This window comes from Danio rerio, chromosome 4 (genome assembly GCF_049306965.1).
Source record: "Danio rerio strain Tuebingen ecotype United States chromosome 4, GRCz12tu, whole genome shotgun sequence".
Lineage (NCBI taxonomy): Eukaryota > Metazoa > Chordata > Actinopteri > Cypriniformes > Danionidae > Danio > Danio rerio.
The window spans coordinates 11263845-11284974 of record NC_133179.1 but is presented as its reverse complement, the minus strand read 5'-3'; the positions used below and the strand labels follow the sequence as shown (position 1 = coordinate 11284974).

The 21130-nt window shown below is 35.2% G+C and overlaps 2 protein-coding genes across 2 annotated transcripts in view; both read right to left on the bottom strand.

The window, feature by feature from the left end:
- Positions 1-4623: 4623 nt before the first annotated feature.
- wnt16 (wingless-type MMTV integration site family, member 16) lies at positions 4624-10636 on the bottom strand. Its single transcript, NM_001100046.1, has 4 exons — positions 10433-10636; positions 10042-10268; positions 7778-8064; positions 4624-5088 (listed from the first exon to the last, which is right to left on the bottom strand). The coding sequence occupies exons 1-4, from the start codon at positions 10522-10524 to the stop codon at positions 4624-4626; spliced, it is 1071 nt and encodes a 356-aa protein (NP_001093516.1). The 5' UTR covers positions 10525-10636.
- Positions 10637-10911: 275 nt separating this feature from the next.
- Positions 10912-21130, bottom strand: part of cped1 (cadherin-like and PC-esterase domain containing 1) — an 89741-nt gene continuing 79522 nt past the window's right edge. Inside the window, exons 17-21 of the mRNA XM_068220747.2 lie at positions 20156-20376; positions 18089-18190; positions 17373-17460; positions 17105-17251; positions 10912-13434 (exon numbers count right to left, since the gene is read on the bottom strand). Of these exons, the coding sequence (XP_068076848.1) occupies positions 13195-13434; positions 17105-17251; positions 17373-17460; positions 18089-18190; positions 20156-20376 (798 nt within the window). The 3' untranslated portion in view covers positions 10912-13194. The remainder of the gene's footprint in view (positions 13435-17104; positions 17252-17372; positions 17461-18088; positions 18191-20155; positions 20377-21130) is intronic.

Genomic DNA, 21130 nt, shown 5'->3' with positions numbered 1-21130 from the left:
TTTGTTTGAGTTTTTTTTTCTTGTTTTTTTTTTTTTTTTTTTTGTTTGAGTTTTTTTCTTGTTTTTTTTCCTGTTTTGTTTGTTTGTTTTTAGTTCTTGTTTGATTAATTTGAGCTTTTTCAAGGGAATGGGTTGATGGGAGAGAGAATAGTGTGAATAATGTTTGTTGTGTCTACATGATTATTATTGTAAATGTGTAATCTGTTGTGATATGCAAACTAAAATAACAGTAAGAAATAATTTGTACAAAAAAAAACAAACAATGACCAATTGAATTTTTATTAACTAACATGAACAAATGCTGTAATAAATGTATTGTGCATTGCTTGTTCATTCTATTAAACACATTAACTAACATTTAGAGAATACCTTATTGTAAAATGTAACCTTCATTTTAATAAAACATCAGTGTTTTTGTAATGATTACATGACAATGTTTTGAGTCTCCTCTTTGTAGTCCTGTCTGGCAGGGCACAGTGACTCCACCAGATGGAGGCAGACACCTTTATGTATATGAACAGATTTATTCTGTTCAAATTCCTCTGATCTATACATGAGAAAAAAACGCCCATTTCATATACAATCACAAAGACTTGTATGGTAAATCACTTTAAACAATCATTCCAGAGCAGTATGGTGTGATAAGAGAAAAAAAAAAGAATCAAAGCAAACATACAGAATGAATTAAAGCCGAGCGAGCACTACAGGACGTGTGCAGAATCTTAACTTTGACTCTGCAGCAGTTGTTGTGGGAATTGTCGACATTTAAGCAACAGTCATTGGCAGGAAAACAGTGCCGCCAATCCAAAACGCCTCAGGCCTTAACCAACACAACCAGACGCAGCCATGAGCCCCTACAGACTTCTGGGAAGGCGAACAGAGCATGGCACCACTCATAGAGCGTGCAGGAATGGGCAAGTGGAAAAAAAAATAAGCGTGACTCTTGGCTTCGGATGCAGTGCTACGCTTGGATGGACATAACTGATCATTCACACATTGAGACAAAAGACGAACGATGATCAGGATGAGCGATGACCCTGTTCTGCAAAGGCCAGCATGGATTGAATTTACATCCAAAGCATATTGTGCATGTGGTCAAACCACCCACTGCGATGCATTCAGAGTCTTGACTCGATAGCGCACACACTGAAAAATTGAATACATTTTAGTGCAAAGAAAAAAAGATCTGTTAGCTTTGATTAAAGGAATGTAAAGTATTGCACGGAAGGGCCTCAAAAAACTCCCGGGTTAAGCAAACTGAGTCAAAAAATTGACTGATTACAGTTTAGAATAAAGATTTCCTTCCACCATGTTTCCAGTGCTGAAAGTCTGCTCCTGTATAGAATGTAAAATCTGGATAAAAGAAAAAATCTGGACAAAAGAGTGAAGATAATGATAGATAATGATGGTAAGAAACACCTTATGTTAAAATAGCATGAGAAAATATTTTCAAAAGGGAGTTAACAAATAATAACTTGACTACTAGTTGATAATGTAATGTCAATAGATGCTTATATGAAAGGCAAAGGCCAAATAAAGTATTAATAAAGTCATCTGGAACGGCAAAGAAAGTGTTCTTGCAGGACTCCCAGAATTTATCAAGATTCTTTGGATTCATCGTCAATGCCTCCTTCTTTATTTTACCCTAGACATGCTCAATAATGTTCATGTCTGGTGACTGGGCTGGCCAATCCTGGAGCACCTTGACCTTCATTGCTTTCAGGAACTTTGATGTGGAGGCTAAAGTATGAGAAGGAGCGCTGTCCTTCTGTAATGGGCAGCTCAAATGTCTTGATAGATCTGCAGATCTCTTGCATGCCCCCATACTGAATGATATTCATTCAAAGGATTCCCACTTAGATATGCTGAGCATTTATAGCAGGTTTGGCATGCTGTCCCGGGAGAGAACCCTGAGCTTGGAGATACTTGAGCCCAAGGCTCCTGCCCGGTCAATAAGCATATAAGGGGGTCTGAGATAAGGTAGGTCTCAAGATCCCCCCTTGGAAAAGGGAGAAAAAAGGAGGAGATGGGGTGGAAGGGGAGATTCTTCCAAAGCCTAGATAGAGCGGTAGGGAGAAAACGATCCATTTATTGTAAACTAGGATCACTCTGATTGGATTATTACTGATTACAGAGGAGCAGCCAGTCGTGCTCAATCATATCACATGCTCCACTCGAAATAAATTTATGAAACTTCACGTAGTGTATTGTGCATGTGGTCGCACCACCCACTGCGATGCATTCAGTTTTGACTTGACAGTGCACACACTAAAAAATTGAACACATTGTAGTCGAAGGAAAAAAGATCTAGCTTTGATTAAAGGAATGTAAAACATTGCATGGAACAGCTTTAAAAAAACGTCCTGGGTTAAGCAAACTGAGTAAAAAAAATGGAATGATCACAGTTAAGTATAAATATATTCTTCCATTCATTATGCGATTGAATTTCATCTGCGGAAATATTTGTCTTTGTTTTAACAGTTGTCGAGTTGCTTTTTTTTCCTTACCAAACCACAAGAAACACAGTTGCAGCTCATTAGGGATAGCGGAACCAAACCTGAAAAGGCAATATTGAAGTACAGCAGATTAAATTTGACAAATTGTGTCATTTTGCGTATGATTTAACCTTTAAAAAAACATACTAAAGAGAATGAAGGCACTGAGGAAGGCGGGAGGTTGCCAGACACCTGAGTTTTTGGCTAAGTCTGAGAGAACAGATGCGTCCACGTGGATTCCATTCGCCTGGTTTGTCTCGCGAGGATGACTTGACACCATGTTTCCAGTGCTGAAAGTCGGCTTCTGAATAGAAGAATCTGAATAGAAGAAAATCAGAGAATCTGGACAGAAGAATGAAGACATTTACAGATAGCGATGGTGTTAAACACTTTAGGTTAAAATAACGAAAATATTTCCAAAAGGGAGTTATTTATTGAGAGCCAATGTAGACAATAATCTAAAGTGATTTCACTTGGACAGAAAAAAAAACTGTTTTTAAGAAAGCTTGATGCAACATCCACTCAGCGGTAAATACAACCACATGAGAATGAACAAGCAGACATTCAGAGTAAAATCACGAAACCCAACATGAGTGAGATTTTCCACCGATTTAATAGATTTGCTAGCATGTGCAAGAAGTCATAGAACTTGTTTTTTTATTCGTCTGTCACACGAGAGAAGATCTCTGATATGTTCTGCGAACACTGCTGTAAATTGTCACCGTCCTGTTGCTTGGAATGTGGCTGCATAAAAGAGCCACTTGCATTAGCATTTAAGGGTCTTTAAAGAGAATACAGCCATGGTATTTGGCACAACTCTGTTACTTCTAGCAAAGCATTACGCTTTCAGAGGTCTGTGTGCATGGGGGATTAGCGCTAAAGAGGAAACGAGACTCACATAACGCTCACAAGAAATACAAAGTGGAAACCTTGATTTGTAATTTGAAATATGAAGAGTTCAGATTCAAAACCTCTAAGTGCCATCTGTAATTTGCTTCTAGAATGAGCATTTTTATGTTTATGTTGAGTTATTTCATGTTAAAAGCGATAGACATATTCTCTTCTTTGCCATAAAAGTGAAATTACTGAATCAAGTCACACAAAAAAATGCTAATATTAGAAGGCAATTTTCAGATGGCATTTTTAGGTTTTTGCATCTTAACCATTCATATATATCTCAAATCAATGACACTACAATTAATATCCAAGCTTAATTGTTTTTGTTTCTTCAGCATATGCATTTACGCCTTAAAAGAATGTCTCTGAAAAACTTTTTTCTGTTTTTTCAGTCTCAGAAATAAGGCGTAATCACATATATCCATTGTTCAGAATTGAATATGTACATATAAATCATGAAAATATAATGCCAAAACTGCAGAAAGCATTCTTTGGGTATTATTTATTCAATGATTTCTTATTTGGAACCTATAAAACATTATATCAAAAATATCTTGGCATATTATCAACACAATTCCCACTAGAATTGATCGTTGTAGGGTTAGTTTGCCATCAAATGAAAATTCTGTCACTCACCTTTAAGCGGTTTATATTTTCTGATTTTGACTGTAATTTAATGATGAACACCTTTTGTAAAGCTGCTTGGAACTTTAATTAAATAATAGGAACTGCTCGGAACTTTAATTGAATAATGACTGAATTGAATAATAGTTTTTATTTACGAAATGTTTGAGTGATCCTACTTTTAATAATTTTTTAATGAAGATTTGGGTTGGGAAAAAGTGAAGAGGTGAGTTGGAAAGACTAATTTTGACAAACTTTTCATTTTAAGGTCAGCTAACTCTTTATCCGAACATGCCTTCAGTAAAAAATCCAAACAGAGTTATCTAAAGTATTTACACTTTTCCTCTGCAATTCCCAGTATTTGAATTCCCTTTATGCTCCAGTTTATTCCACAGTCATTATATACAAAATGGCTTGACTCCCAATGGAAACCCATGGGAAGAGTTATGCATGTGTACTTAAAAAAGGATTATACCATTTCTTTATGGATTCAGCTACGTATTGCCGGTTGGATATTTCGTCAACATGCTTGTTTGTATAGGCTGACAGCACAAAGAAGGTCCATTTCCTCTCACGAGATCCTTCAACCTCGCCCGAAGTCGCTGCTTTACTTGCAGGTGTGCATGTCATTCATTGTCTCGCAGCGTCTGCAGCGAACATAACAGCACCAGACGAACTTACACTCGCAGCGCTCTACATGTCGCACCACATGTGTGTTGTATCCCCGTCCGCAGCACAGCAGGTTGCAGCCGTCGGGCCCGGCCGAAGTTCTGTTACACTTGCGGCCCCTGGTCCCCGTCACGCCCAGCCGCCGGTCCTCCAAGCAATAATTGGGCGATTTGTTGAAGAAGATTAACTCATCTTTGGTGATAGGCACATGGCGTTGCTCTTTATCCTTGCGTCGCACCTTACGTTTGGAACGGTCCACAACATGAACGCTGGTTTCATAGCGATCCTTCAGGTAGGCGCCCACACGCTCAAATGCAGCCATTGTGCGCCAACACGTCTTTACCGCACATGAACCCGATACGCCATGACAGCGGCAGTCTGTCAACATTGTTTTGGCCACCGCCTGCAGAGGAACAGGACACGGAGAGCATGAGATCTGGAGAGCAGCTTGTTTTTTCTAGACAATGTAAGAAAATAAGCATGCAGACATTGAGCACAAATTCTGTCTTCCAACAATTTGCCGATTTATTTTGACAGACTTCCTGTATTTCAGGGAAAAACGCGGAACTAATGCAAATCGGCAGGAGAGTTAACCTTGGTTGGGTTTAAAGCCCATTCTGAAGGACTGTATAAATTTTATGGATGGATTTTTGATGTGCTCTCTTCATGTTCAGCATCATGAAAGCGGAAAGAGTATTTTGTGAGCTGATGACTCTCGTAAAGTAGAAGCATTCGTTTGGGTGAAGAATTATGGCAGCCCTTCGCTGACTTGAGGGGAATTCTGTCTTGCTTAAACGCTCCTCTGTGGTTTCCAACCAGAGCCTCAGTTTAAGGTCTCCAAACACTTACAAGTGCTCTTCAGTCAAGGCTGTGGAATTCGGTGCAAATCATCAGCTTTTTAGATTAATCCAGAACATGTGTGGAGATGTAACTCATTTGATCGACAAATTGTTAGCGCCCAAGCAGCCCATTACCATTTCTGCTCTTATGTGCTTGTTTTGAAATGTCAAAGACTCATTTTCTGGACATAATTCACATGCTAAATACATTCAGTGAGAATGCAAGTTTGTTTATTTGCTTGAAAAACTTACGCCGGACTATAAATAGTACTTTTTTTTTTTTTTTTTTTGAGATGAGGCTTTTCTAAATAGGCTATAAGATAATGATTCACCTAAATGTGTTAGGAAAGTCGCAGGAATGCTGTCTGGATGAATGTGGCCGGATGGACATGTCACACATTTCATATTTTCTAGATTAGACTGAATTAGCATCAATATAGAGAAGCACATCACTGATTTCAGAGCGTTTTCAGGTTATTTTGCTGTCGTTCTTGAAAGCAAATGCAAATCCATGGTTCAGCGTGATGATGTGGCCCTCTAAATCTGAACAAAAATAATAGGTGCATCCCAAATTGCATACTTATGCACTATTCTACCACATTTTGTAGTATAAAAAGTTTAAGTAGTGCAAACACACTGAAATTCTATAAAGAATAAAAGGTGGAACTTTTGGCACTGACATTGGATTTGTTTATTTATTTTGGATTGTGAAAGCAAACGAAAGTGATTAAACCGCCTCCCAATAGTGAATGCGATTATACTCATGGCATGGGTTATTTGGTTGTTTGGTCATTTATTTAGCTAATTTGGCAACCGTCAAACGTCATCAGGGAAACGGTTCGAATTTCCGCTTAGTAAGAAAAAAACGTTAGTGTTCCATTTGGCACGACACAACATTTGTATACTATGCTGTTAAGTGTGTCAGTGCAGAAGTACATAGCGTATAATGTGCCATTTGAGACGCATTTAGTGTTTCTCTTTATCTCTCTGTGTGTCAGTGAAAATTATTGTTCATTTAAAAATTATGTTTATAAGCTCTAAAGAAGTTCTCATAATCCTTAAAGGAGTTCAAAGTTTAGTTATTACATTTATACAGTGCTTTCAAATAAGCTAGAGCGGACCAAAGCTGTAAATAAAATGCAAATAACAACAATAGACCACTTCAATGTGGTCACGTCGTTGGCCCATAAACATTTCCTGCTTGTTATCAAACTATAACAAGAGGTAACATAATCATAATTTAATGTTAAAACAGTTATCATAACATTATTTATCAATATGTGTCTCTTTTTGGATTCTCAGAAGCTATAGGAATAAAAAATATACAACAGTACATACGTTGGGACCATTGTTTTAGTTTCTATCCCTCACAATGGTTTGTAAGAGGTAAAGAAAATGCAAATAGTAATAAATGCTTAATAAATCAATGTAGATAGGTTAAGAAAGCTATTAACAGCGGATGTTACTATGATACGGAAAACGTATCAGCTCAGTAATGACCACACACTTCCACAAAGCATAGCAAACTGATAACATCATTTGCAATACTTTGAGGGTTTGTAGATTGTCTTGGTGAAAAACGTTATATAAGGTATTGTCCATTTGTTCAACTTTTTTGTTACAAATAAACTTTGGAATGTTAAGATTCATATCAGAGCTTTGCTGATTTCAGTCCATGAGTTTTATTATTGAAGTGTGTTTTTTTTTTAAATTCCCATGGAACTAATAGTGCGTCTGGAAGTGTGTCTCATTTCTTTCAACATATAGTTGCTATATAGTTATTAGCCCTCCTGAATTATTATAATTATTAATTTATCCACAATTACTATTTTATAAAAAGACACATTTCTAAACCTAATAGTTTTAATAACTAATTTCTAATGAATTTCCTGATAATATTTGACTTGATATTTTTCAATATACTAGTATTCAGCTTAAATTGCAATTTAAAGGCTTAATTAGGCAAGTTAGGGTGATTAAGCAAGTCATTGTATAGCAATGGTGTATATTGCATAAGAGGGACTAATAATATTAACCTTAAAATACTTTTTAAATGATAAAAACGCTTTTATTCTAGTGGAAATAAAGACTTTTTCCAGAAGAAAAAATATTATCGGAAATACTGCGAACAATTCCTTGCTCTTGGGAAATATTTAAAAAGGAAAAGAAAATTCTCAGGTGGGCTAATAGTTTGGACTTCAACTGCATGTACTTCTAACAATGCACATAAGAAAGGTTAGTTCTGTCACCCACCTGTCTCCCAGCCTCACTGTTATGCTGCTTCATAATGAGCAGGGCCTCCTCACCACGGGTCGAGGTGTTTTTCGCTGCACTGTCAATAAAGCGGCGGCTGAATGAAGTCCCGAAGGCGATGTCATCAGAGCAGCCGCCCCAATGCCAGCCCTCGGTGGGCGACCCGCTGCCCAACAGGCTTGTGTCACATGAACACTCTGTCATATTTCCTGCACTGCAAGAGCGGGTGACTGCATGAACCAGGCCGGCAGCCATTACTGCATGGATGAACGCTGTCTCTTTAGTCCCTTAAAAAAAAAATCAGTAAAGATAATTTAAGCAAGATGCCAATACTGGTCAAGTACTTGCAAATGTGGAAGAACCAGAAGATATGGGAATGCAAGATGCACAGCAGGACATTTGTGGAAAAGTGTGTCAGTGCAGCAGCATCAGGGCAGAGGAGTCTGGGAAAGTTTTTTACAGTCATGCATGAAAAAATGAGCAAACGTGTTTGGCTGAGAGATTTCTTAGTATAAAAACAGATGATGTTATATAAAAAACTGAATGAAAATAATCGTAATTTCAGTCTCTATTATTTAAATGACTGATGCACATTTCAAAGACTGCAGTTAAAGATGACTACAGTAAATACATGAATTTATATCTAAATTGAATGCATATCTCATTGAAAATATATAGTTTTAATTAGGAAATTGGGAGCAAACTTGTTACAAAACCATTACACAGAGATCATTTTTGATTAAATATAGTTTAGAACTTTTGGTTAAATTTTTTACTTTAATTTTCAGTTCTCTATTAATTTTAAGAGAGATAACCTCAACATTTACAGCAGAAAGTAAATGGAACAGAACAGATCAAAATAGAAGAGATAAGAACAGAATAGAATAAAATAGATCAGAACAGAACAGAATGGAATAGAACAGAACAGGATAGAACAGAGCAGAATATAGCAGAATATAATAGAATAGAACAGAATAAAATACAATAAAATAGAGATGTAAACAGAATATAATAGTATAGAATAGAAATGAAAAGAATAACAAACTTGCATTTGTGAAGGTTTTTAAAATTAATTTTAGATATAATATTGGGATATCTACAAAACTGGTCTAAAGCCAGGTTGTCACTGGAAGAAATCAGACGGACAGTACATCAGATTTGGTTTAAACTCAAAATGTGCTTGTGTTTGAATCGCTCTGTGACAGAAACTTGGGGGCAATCTAAGGAAGGGATTTACAAAAATCAAGAAACAAGTTGCAGGTTGACTTTTTGCTTCGTAATCAATCTAATCCTGCATGCATTCAATTCAGGGCCAACTAAAAAGCATAGTACATTAAGTATAGAAATGGTTAACAGAAAACAGATGTGCATCACTGCTGTTCCCAGAATCAAATCATCTAGTCTGATCAAAACATGAATCTGTATTTAAAAACAAAACAGTCTAACAAAAGTTGGTACAAACAAACCAAAAAAAAAAAAAAAAAAATCATAAAAAATAAATAAATCACGTACACCCAGATGCTTTAAGTAATTACAAAGTTATCTCTTATTACACTCTATAAAAATGATGGGTTCTTGTAACCCAACCTTGTGCAAAATATGGACAAACCCAACATTGGTTTCATTTTTATAATTAAATGTAAATAACACTTTTAAACCCAATGGTTATATTTTTCCATATTTGAACCACCAATTTTGTTACAACAACACATTTTTAAGTGTATAAAATACATAATTACTTGAATACAGATGTGTTATGGCCAATAATATAGTCATTAATGTTTCTGAAGCGTCTAATAACCACAAAAATGTTTTCCACTAACATGTTTTCTACATTTATAGCTTTAATAAAAGGAGACTACCATCCCTTTGAACAGCCTGACTAATTTTGCACATTAAACATCGTATTTGTCAATATACAAGACTTAATTTTTAAGTATTTAAGAGTTTTTTAAATATAAAAATTTATGTTTGATAACATTTCTTAAATGATTATTCATGACATTAATGTTTTAAATTATATTATATTATATTATATTATGTTATATTATATTATATATTAGCCTATGTTAGGCTATATTATATAAAAAAATATTGTATTAGTACTATTGAAAACGTTTAGAAAGCCTGCCCGACCTAAGTGATTTTTCTCCTCATGATCTTTTAAATCTGCCGGTCATACTATTTGTTATCGTTAATAAAATTAACTCCAGATTTTAAATAAAGTTAAAACAAAACGTAAATGTGAGACATTGTATGCATACCGCTCGTGAGCTCGTAGCCGAACACGTTCGGGTCCCGTCGGGTCGAGCAGTTCCAGCGTTCGTGTCTGAACTGAGTTTGGCACTCGGTGATGCCCAGGCGCGCGCCCTCTTTAACGCTCGGTAGAAGATGCGGTTTGCGCGCGCACAGCTCCTTCTGCTTGTGCGACAGGGGCAAATGCGCGCAACCCAACTTCTCGGGCACTCCTACAGATGTGATGCCCAACCACCTGTGATGCGGAGCAGTGTGACACAAAGATCAGAAGCGGTTCTCCTCTCCTGTCGGCCTGGATTGAAATGCCATAACCAGGCCCGAGGAAAAGGAGACAATTTTCAAACAATTTATTCAAACATAATTTGATAGTTAAAACAAGACAGCGCGTGGAATACTTACATCCAACTTCCCTGAGAGCACAAAGGGTAAACGGAGAGCCATATAAGGAATAAATGATGAACTGCATGTATCCCACAACCGGTATTATCCATGTCCACTTCATTTAACAAGTCCCGAACTGAACGTTTTGACAAAGACGATTCATGCCGGTCCACTGCATCTAATATGTAGCACCTGTAATCCACAAACGACGCTTTTAAGTCTCCGTTTTAAGAATCCATCAAGACGCAGGTAACGTCCAACCACCAGCAAGTCACCTTCGCCATGAGCGCAAACTCTAATAGACACAAAGTTTTATGCTGCTGATGGAGAACGCGCAACTAAACACTCTTCTGTGAAACGAACCCACGTTGTGATTGGTGTAACCATTCATTAATATTCAAAAGACACGACTGTTCTCAACGCTGATTGGAAAGAGCAATCTTGGCGTGGTGTCCGGTGAGAGAGCGCAAAGCGAACACAGTGATGGGAAGAAAGAATCAGTCGTTCACCAGCTTCACTTTAGCTTTATGAGATTTAAAAGACCGTGTTAAGGATGAAAATGACTTAACTGACCTCATTTAACTTTATAGGTGACATATTTTTTGAAAACAAGGTTAAAAATAAAGACAGGACATCAGATAAACCAACAAAGACGCTTTAACAGGCATACTGAAACATGTAAAAGCCAAAAAGTTAACTACCGCATTGTTTTAAATATACGATAACTTTAAAACGCACAAACTGGTTTCAATAATTGCCAGCAATTCGGACACAGATTTACAATTCGTTAACCTACTTGTGTTTATGTTGCGTTTTGCGATATATAAATTTGTGATAAGAATAATAAGTTATACCAGCTTCCTCGGTCTCTCTTTATCGACGAGAAATGTATCAGAAAATGCTCTTAAGGGATAGCGTGTTGTAAGCGTGTATTAATTACCTGCTGCGTCAGGTGGAAATACTCAAACCTTATCATTGTTAACATTTCTTTCTTTCTTTTAAAAGAGAAGTTATTTAAAACTGATATCTCATGTAATTTCTATAAACACGGCATTAATACTTTAATTACGAAACAAAAAAGACTGTAACGCTAAATGTAGATTTTATAATTAACAAAACAAACTAAAAACGCACAGGCACAAATATATAAAATATGAGCACATCATCAATGTTATGTGCATATGTTCACCACAAGTAATTAATAACAAACTTTAGTTTGGTTCTTTATATAGATTCATATTGCTTACAACAAAACACTTCTGATTTGGAGTAAATAAAACGAGTTAAAAGCTTAGAAAAACAAAACAGATTTCTATTTTTGTGTCGATGATGGTGTACTTGTATTACTAAGTGGTACAGAAATAGGGCTAAGATAATTAGAATCAAAATAATGATTAAAAATATACCATCTAATGTTAGCAAATTGTTATTAGAACATGTAATTATATTGTCATAAGCATGACAATGCTTATTATCTACTTATAAGCTAATTAAATAGATTTTGAGCAAGGGAATAGAACACACAGCATGGCAAATGTCGTTTTTCTCCTAATAACATTACCTAAACTGTAAAATTAAATTAAAAACAAGCAACCATTTGAAAATTTCATCAAATCAATGCATTTAAATTATAAAAATATAAATTTTTTTAATTTTTCGATATGTTAAGTGACATTTCACGTTGATGGAATCATATATTTCATGCATATGCTGCGGCAACCAGACAAATATCATGAGACAGCCCTTCATAAACATCTAAAACATTTTCAATAAACCTAAAATTCTGACACATCAAGAGTTATCACAAGACGCGGAATCTTAACAGGTCAACACATGGTTTCATCTGAAATCATCTCAAGTGGAAATAACGTTCATGCTCATACCGAGCTCATAACAACTGGTGGGAAGAGACTTTTTTTCATGGGATATTTTAAATAAATCCTGCTAATTTGTTCTTTCCACAAACTATTTCCTGTTTAACGTAAATGATGGACAAATGAAACATTTTCATGCATTCCAGCAATTAAGCATAAACCCAGCAACAATATCACCACCAGAACAGTATAAATATCCTCTTTCATGTAAACAGCTTTTACAACATCTTACACAGATTATTATTAAAGGCACTGGAAAGCACGGGTAGAAAAATAAATGTAGAAATATGTGTGAGGAACATAACTATATCATACAATATGCTTCATAAGACCTTTGGCATAGAAAATACTTCATCAATACTTGCGAACCTGGCATGTGTAGGAAAAGGAGGGGGGTGTAAAGCTAGACTTCAAAACGTTGCCCGAGCTTCCATAAAAGTGACAATGTGAGGCAGGGTGACATCAAAGGCACTCCACAGCAGCCGCCTAACGTTCCCCAAACATATTGGGAACATTTCAGCCTGTGGTTCAGCAGTAGCAGCATTGTAGGAACGTTGCACGAGTGTTGTCGCAAGGTTTTTGCGAGGCTGTTTGAAGGGGCTGCGCGACTGATGCACCGCAGTCACTGCCTGCTCTTAAGCCGCAGCTGCCAAAGTCATTTCGGCAGGGCTTCAGGGGGTCCCATTGTACACCCTTACACCCCTTGTCCATCTGGATCCCGTTGCACACCTGCACAAACAGACACCTACCTAAATCGTCCTTCAATTTAACACTTTGATCCAGCATATGTTTAAGTTGACTTGGACCAATCGGTTTAGCCCTTATATACACATTTTTCTCATATTACCAGCTACACACACACTTTGAAAAACACGCACAGCTTAGCGTCACCGGCCGCTAATTGTCTTAATGTTGGCGAATGGTCCCAATGATGGCGTGATTGAAACATATCCTGCTGAGGAGGATCTCAGAGTACACAGCGTTCACTGGTCCCTTTACTTGGTAGGACACGTCAGGTTGACATGATGGATCTTCGTGCTCTTGAGGGCCCGTTTGTTCATCGGCCAGACTCCCGCTTTTTCCACCCACCCTCAAAATCTTCAGCTTTCTTTGGGAAGCAGCAGTTGGAAAGGGAAGCTTATAGACCTGCAAACAGCGTAATATGATCTTCAAGGTCACGCATCTCAGTCACATTTGAGCTCTTTAGAATCTTCCAATTGATTTTCCGGCTACATTGGTTCCAGGAGGATTTCTTTCAGGTATTTTTTCGAGATAGGGAATTTAATAAAGTCTTTATTCAAGGTATAAGGCATGCAGGAAACAAACTATACATTTAAGAGGTGGATTACAATCATACAAACTTTTATTTAAAGCCTTTTATCTTAAATATCCTGTAGCACCTAGGGTTAAGGAAACTCATCACACAATTTTATTTGGAATATATCATGCGAATGAGTTTATTCAAAAAAGATGTAAAAAAAGTGTAGCTTCTGCTTAAATTTTCCAGAAACACTAGATCACGTTTTTTTTTTTTCTTGTGGATTTACTTTTAAATTCTGGTTTGACATCCATACTTAGCTTTCATTAAAGATGATTTCAGTCCCCCCTATTGTTCTAGAGGATATTTTATTTTATTTTACAAAGGTGATTTACATTTTTCTTTCTCTGATGTTGTGAACTTTATTTTACTAATAGGCAAATATCATATTCATTGTTGTAAGTGGGGAAAGTGCAGACCCTCTTTTAGATGTTTTCTTCCTGAGGTAGAGAAATTGGCTCAAAGCTTCAAATACTACAACCAAAGTAAAATAACTGAAGCTCTCTGTACTTCATTTTCAGAATATTTATTGTTATAATGGTTTGTTTTTCGTTTGATGTAGGTCTTTTGTACTGCTCCTTGCTCCTTGTTGCAGTTGTAACAATTTTAATTTATTTAATTTATTTTAATGGTAAACATGCCTTGCGTTGATTGTTCCCTGTTTTGTGATGTAAACTTTTTGCAACAATTAAAAAAAAAACTTTTATTTAAAGTTAATAATAATAACAATAATAATAATAATAATAATAATAATAATAATAATAATAATAATAATATGAAGTTAATATTATAATAATAATAATAATTATTATTATTATTATAAATATTGAAAATCCAATGAAGCATAGTAATCAACACTTAAATTAAAGCATTGAAAGTTGTTGATTATGTCTATACTCTATGATATAGACAATATACAGACAATATACTTAGCATATTGCAATGCAAATGTATATATGAAGAGTTCAAATGTAAAACAAAAGTTTTATTATTGAAATGTTCTTCTAAAATAAGCATTTTTTCTCAATCTGTTGTCTTTGTGTTCAGTTATTTCATGTTAAAGACCATACAAAAAAACTATTCTTTTCCATACAAGTGAAATTACCGAACATGCAAATAGGAGCCTGGGGAAAATCCTAATTTCAGAAGAAAATCTCTGATGGAACTTAGAGGTGTTTGCATCTGAACTCTCTAGATATACATTTTATTAGTGTAATGCATGTGCAGTAATTTGTGAAAGAGGAATTCCATGCAAACTGTTTAATAGTCTGCTTGCCAATATCTCACTGCTCTAGAAAGGATGACAATAAAATACATAATTCAGAGCCCATGGTACTGTTTATCATTAAATTCTTAATAATTAATTAATTAAATACATATTATTATATGATTGTATATAATTATTATTATTAATGAATATAATAAATAAATTCTTTGATTTTTAAAGCACTTTTACAATGTAGATTGTGTCAAAGCAGCTTAACAGAAGCTCTAGTAAACTGAAACTGTGTCAGTCCAGTTTTCAGAGTTATTAGAGATGCACCGATCGATCGGCTGATAATCACAGTTAATGACTCTATCGGTACTCGCCAATCTGACCGATCACATGAACTAATTGTAAGTGTTTGTTAATGAGTTTACAGGCAGATGCACTGGATTATACTGATAGCATCACATGTGAGGAGGTAAATGATGCTTGGGGGTGTAAACGATTGCTACGTATGCATCACAGCAGCTATAGGTATACAGTTTTACAGTTTATTGGCACAACTTGATCAAGTGATGGTCTCTTAGTTGCAACCCTTATATATCCAGATTTGAGCTGCTGTGGCGTGAGCGGAGCAATCAGCCCCAACTTGTGTCCAACCGTATGACCTCTAAGATCCACGACTCTCAAGTATATCATCTATTATTTTCTGCAAAGCTGCTTCTGTCCACGCTAAATAGTTATAAGAGACATGTTTAAGATTATATGCTGTAGGATTGTATGCAGCATCCTTAGTTTATCATCTTGGGTAAGGAGAAAGCTCCACTTAAGCATCTTACACAGAGGGAAAATATGCTTTATGTAATATTAGCTTCAAGCATTGCAATCGGTACTCTGTATCAGCCGATCACCATGACAAGGAATCGGTACTCGGTATCGGCTGGATAAATCCTGATCAGAGCTTCCCGACTTATTATGGTATTCAATATCAATCTGTAAAATGAGTTGTACTCCGTAGGCAAGGAATGAAAGATTTTGATCATGTAAGCAAATAACGTTATCTCTCTCTTTGTGTGGGAAGAAGCCTTTACCTCACTTCAGTTTTAGATCCTCTTTAAATTGAAAATTCTTATTAGCTCCCTGTTCTAGAAGACACAATAGTTAAGATCTTGTTGCCTCTGAGCACTAAACAACATTGTAAAAGTGCACAAATGACCAAAAAAATCAAGGAATAGTTCCTTTAAAACACCATTTATCAATCCTGATCTCATGTTTCTCTTTTTATGTATTTTTTTTTAATCTAATTTGACAATAAATCCCCTGCAAAGTAGACTCCACACCATATTCTGCCATGATTTCACTTAAATGTTATGGTTATGTTTCATTAAAATTCAGTTTCAGTCTGTAAGATGTATATTGTGTTTTATTCTATTTGTAGTTTGCACGGCGCTCATCTAACCAGCTGCTCATCTAAATCAGGTGTGTTAAATATAAGCAAGTAAACCACGATTGAGAAATGCTGCTTTATAACTTAAGCAAGCACCCTGATGTTCAGTGTCGTGTGGTTAGTCTGGTGCAAATCTGCTGGCCTGTTGTCAGATGTGGTGATATCAGTCCCAGATGCAAGCAGATTTGGTGTTTCTACCACCACTTCACATACTTGGTGTGCCAGCACATCTGTTCCCAACCTGCCCTTTATTGGGTAATAAAAACCTGTCTAATTGCTAATTACTCATTAACTGATCCACAGGGCACTTTTAGGGTCAAATAAAACAGAAATGGCTTCTCTTTTAAAAGATTTATGAGACTGGAAGCCTAAAAAAAGAGTTTTTCTCTTCCCTTTTAGCAGGATTTATGTCCATATATGAATGAGTGTGACTGGTAGAATGATTTCATTCAAAAATCAGATATGGCTTCTGTGCAATAAATTACACACATAATAATATAATTGCAGATACAAATTTACAGAATTAGGCTTAAAAAAAAGTGTTTTTGGCTTTGTAAGTTCTGTGAAACCACTATACCGAATCAGTGGTTCTCTTTCTTGAACAAAGAATATAGTTTATTTTAATTAATACAAGTATCTATGCAAGATGGCTATATATAAACTTTTTAATAGTGTATATATACTGTTAAAATATCGACTCAAACTTTGAGGCCTGAAATATTTTGAAAAAAGTAAAGCCTCATATGCTCACCTCTTATTGTTAATAATAATTAAGTTAAAATAATTATTATGGAAAATATTATCATCATTTAAAAGAGCTAAGTTTTTATCTATTTCAGTTTACCTCATGGAAATGGCAAGCACATCGTCCCTGCAGGAACTCCTTATAACGGCCCATGGTGATGCTGAGCGTGTCAATGACCTCATACCCAAGATGCTTGGCACTTTCCAGAATCTTCTTGTTCGCATTATAGAGTTCTTGCACACCATTCTAGAATCAATGAATGAAGATGATAAGTCTGACACGTTTCTATAACTCAATTATGAAAAGAATCAAGCGAATGTCTGGTCTACAGATTTGTGAACCTTTTATGATCTCCAGTGATTCTTACCAGTGACAGGGAGCGGATACCATCTACGGGCAGATGGAAACCCATTCCTAAAGACTTCACCACCACCATGATGTTTTCAAGACCCTCCCTTAGAGATAAGACATTTACTGTTAATCTTTCTAAACCACATTGGTTGTAATTGGTTGTAATCTAAAAAAAAAATCCTAATTTACTCATCCTTAACAAATCCTGCATTTTTATGTCTTTATTCATTTAGGTAAACACAGGTAAACACAATTGGAGTTATATTAAAGGGGCATTTGAGCCAAACATGAAAAAACTTTGATTCTATTTTATTCTATTCAGAGCAAAAGAAGATATTTTGAAAAATGTGGGAAATCTGTAACCATTGACTTTCGTAGTATTTGTTTTTCAAACTATGGATGTCAATGGTTACATTTTTTCCAACATTTTTCAAAATATCTTTTTTTTGTGTTAAACAAAATAAAACAAATCAAAAGAAGTCAAGGGTGAGTAGATCATAATTAAAAATATATATGAAGTTTTCAAAACTCCTAATGTGTTCATTCATTATAAAAGTTAATCATACAACACCTAGGACTAGGATGAGCAAATTGTCTATAATCTTTTTTTTTTCTGAGTGAATTATTGCTTTAAAAAGGAGGGGGAAAAAAGTGTCCACCAATGGAACATTAAAAAGTGACAACCTAATAATGAACAGGCTGGTTATTTGTTACATTTGCATCCATTCTCACCTCTCCAAAACCTGCCGAATGGTCCTCAAATGGTTCAGGTTCAGCCATTGCACCCCTCCAGCGACCAGCACTGTCTGAGGAGAGTTCTCCAGCGGCTGTGACCTGAAATCAGTTCCATTTAGTTCCATAAATTGTAAAACTCACTAATAAATAGGATGGTTCACCAAAAAAAAAATTAATTCGACCATAATTTCCTCAGGCCTCATTTGTTCAAAACAGATTTGCGTTTCTTTCTTCTGTTGAACACAAAAGAAGATATTTGGAAAAATGCTAAAGGAATCCATTGACTTTGATAGCATTCTTCAAAATATCTTCTTTTGTGTTTAAATAAAGGTTTAAAAAGCACATAATGGAGAACAAACGATGAGGTAATTTTCATTTTCTGAGTGAACTATACTTTCAGGATAAATTTAACATTAAGAAAAAAACAAACAAACAAACAAGCAAGCAAACATTCTCATTCGGCTCGGCTAGTCTAATGTGGATGCAGTTTAGTTTAGCAAGTGTCAACATTGCAAAATATATAAGTTGATAAACAATGTAAATTTTTCTATAAGCAGCTCAACAGAAGGCACGTGTCATTGTTTAACTTAAGTCAGTTCAATGTAAATTTAATTCAGTTTATTAAAATGCACAGCAGCATACTGAAATCATCTGATTAATATTCAATTATCCATGTTAGCAAAATTACATAATTTTTTTTAGTAAAGGGTTTGGTAAATATCATATAACAATAACTTTGTTTTGGGCTACAGGCTTTACACTTTCATGTGTCAAGAGTATTTAGCAATTTATTTAGTTTTACATTTTAGACAGGATTTTATTTACTATAGTAGCCGGCCTATTTTAATTTATTAATCGATGTAAGGAATTTAAATAAATTTTGCATCAAAAAACCATACTGATATCGGTAAAGGTGTCTGCAACTTTTGCAAAACATCAAATCACCGGCATACTAGCAGTCAAAACGTGCATGATGCATAAATGATCATTCCTTTATAAAAAGAAACAAACCATCAGACAAAAAAAAAAAGTTGAATATTGTGCATGTCTATTAACAACCAGAAATTGTACTAAAGCTGGATCAGTACCTTAAAATAGTACACACTTGTATCTAAAAAATCCATATAATAAATGTTCTCTTTGGTCCCCTAAGGAAGAAACACCCCGTTTTTGTACTTTTATTTCAGAGTGCAGATTGTTTTATTTATATATATTTTTAAACTTATACTGTATGTATAAAAACAAATATTATTATTTATTTAAAATAAATAATATTAATTATTATAAATTATAAATGTGTATATATAAACTTTTTTTAAACCATTTTCCCAAGCAAATTTCCGTGTCAAATCATCAGTAAATTGAGTAAATCCAGCTAACTGAGTAATCCACAGACCCCAGAATAGAATGAGTTGAAAGGTAATTCAGTTCAATAAGTGTTTATATAGCAAAATATGTCATAAAATTAAATGTATTAAGCTACAAGAAGCTAAACAGAAGTCAATAGTGTTGTTATTTGGCTTTAATCAGTTTATTGTGGATTCTACTTATTTCAATAATATTACAGTAGCAAAAAACATCAATTATAGAACAAAGTCAATTCAATAAAAGCAGCATTATTGATATTTAATAGTTTTTTTTTACTCAAACTGCATCAGCTGACAAAAATGAAGCATAAAAAAAACATAAAACATAACTGCTTTTTAATTTTGTTACACAAAAACGTAATGCGGCAGAACATTTTAACAGCTCCCAAACACATGCATCCCACTAACAAACCCGCAATCACATCTGTGCTGCATATCTCAGCCCTTGGCCACATCAGTAGCAGTGTGAGGTCAGCGGCGCGCTGAGCCAGCAGCGGTTACCATCCCTGGTGAGATACTCTGATCTGACACACAGCCTGCCGACCACATACAGCCCACATCCCACCATCAAACCCGCTGCCAAAGTCATTCAGTGTGTTAACAAGGCCTCTGCCACTTTAGACAGACACCAAACCCGCACATTCACAGCTTAATGGGTCTAACGGAGACAAACAACATTCAACATGTACATACAGACCTTTCTAGAAGCTGCTGCAGAGCTCTTTGGAAGGTGGGTCTGTGGCTCTTTGGCAGCCAGAACTGTGGGTAGTAGGAGTAGCTGACGATAGTTCGGCCTTGGTTCAGGTTGTGGTAGACGATGGTGTTGTGGGCTTTGTCCCAGTCCTCCAGCGTGGTGTTCACCCTCTCCATCAAGTAGTACATCATCCCTCGATTGGTGGAGTCCCCGATAAACAGGACCTGGGGGAAAGAATGAATGCATGTTAGGTGCTGTAAAAACTGGACTGGTTTCTTTAAAAAAAATACTGTATGCCTTTTTAAAAATTCTGGTGTGGTTTTAAAAAATGTTTTGCTTGAATACAAATAAATTCTTAATCTGTTTTTGATAATTGTTAAGCTTTTCAGGACCATTTTGTCCACAAAGTTTTCATGAAATAATTGTATTGTGCAAAGCAATATTTATATACAATCTGTGCAACCCTCAAAAAGGCTGTTTCATAAAAAAAGACTATCAAAAAGCATTCAATAATTAATTAATGATAGAACAATAGATAGAATGATAGAACAATAAATAGATTGATAGAACAACAGACAGACTGATAGAACAAAAAATAGATTGATAGAACAATAGATAGAACGATAAATAGAATGATAGAACAATAGATAGAATGATAGAACGATACATAGATCGATAAAACAATAGATAGAATGATAAATAGAATGATAGAACAATAGATAGAATGATAAAACAATAAATAGATTGATAGAACAATAGATAGAATGATAGAACGATACATAGATCGATAAAACAATAGATAGAATGATAAATAGAATGATAGAACAATAGATAGAATGATACAACAAAAATAGATTGATAGAACAATAGATAGAATGATAAATAGAATGATAGAACAATAGACAGAATGATAGAACGATAAATAGAATAATAGAACAATAGATAGAATGATAGAACGATACATAGATCGATAAAACA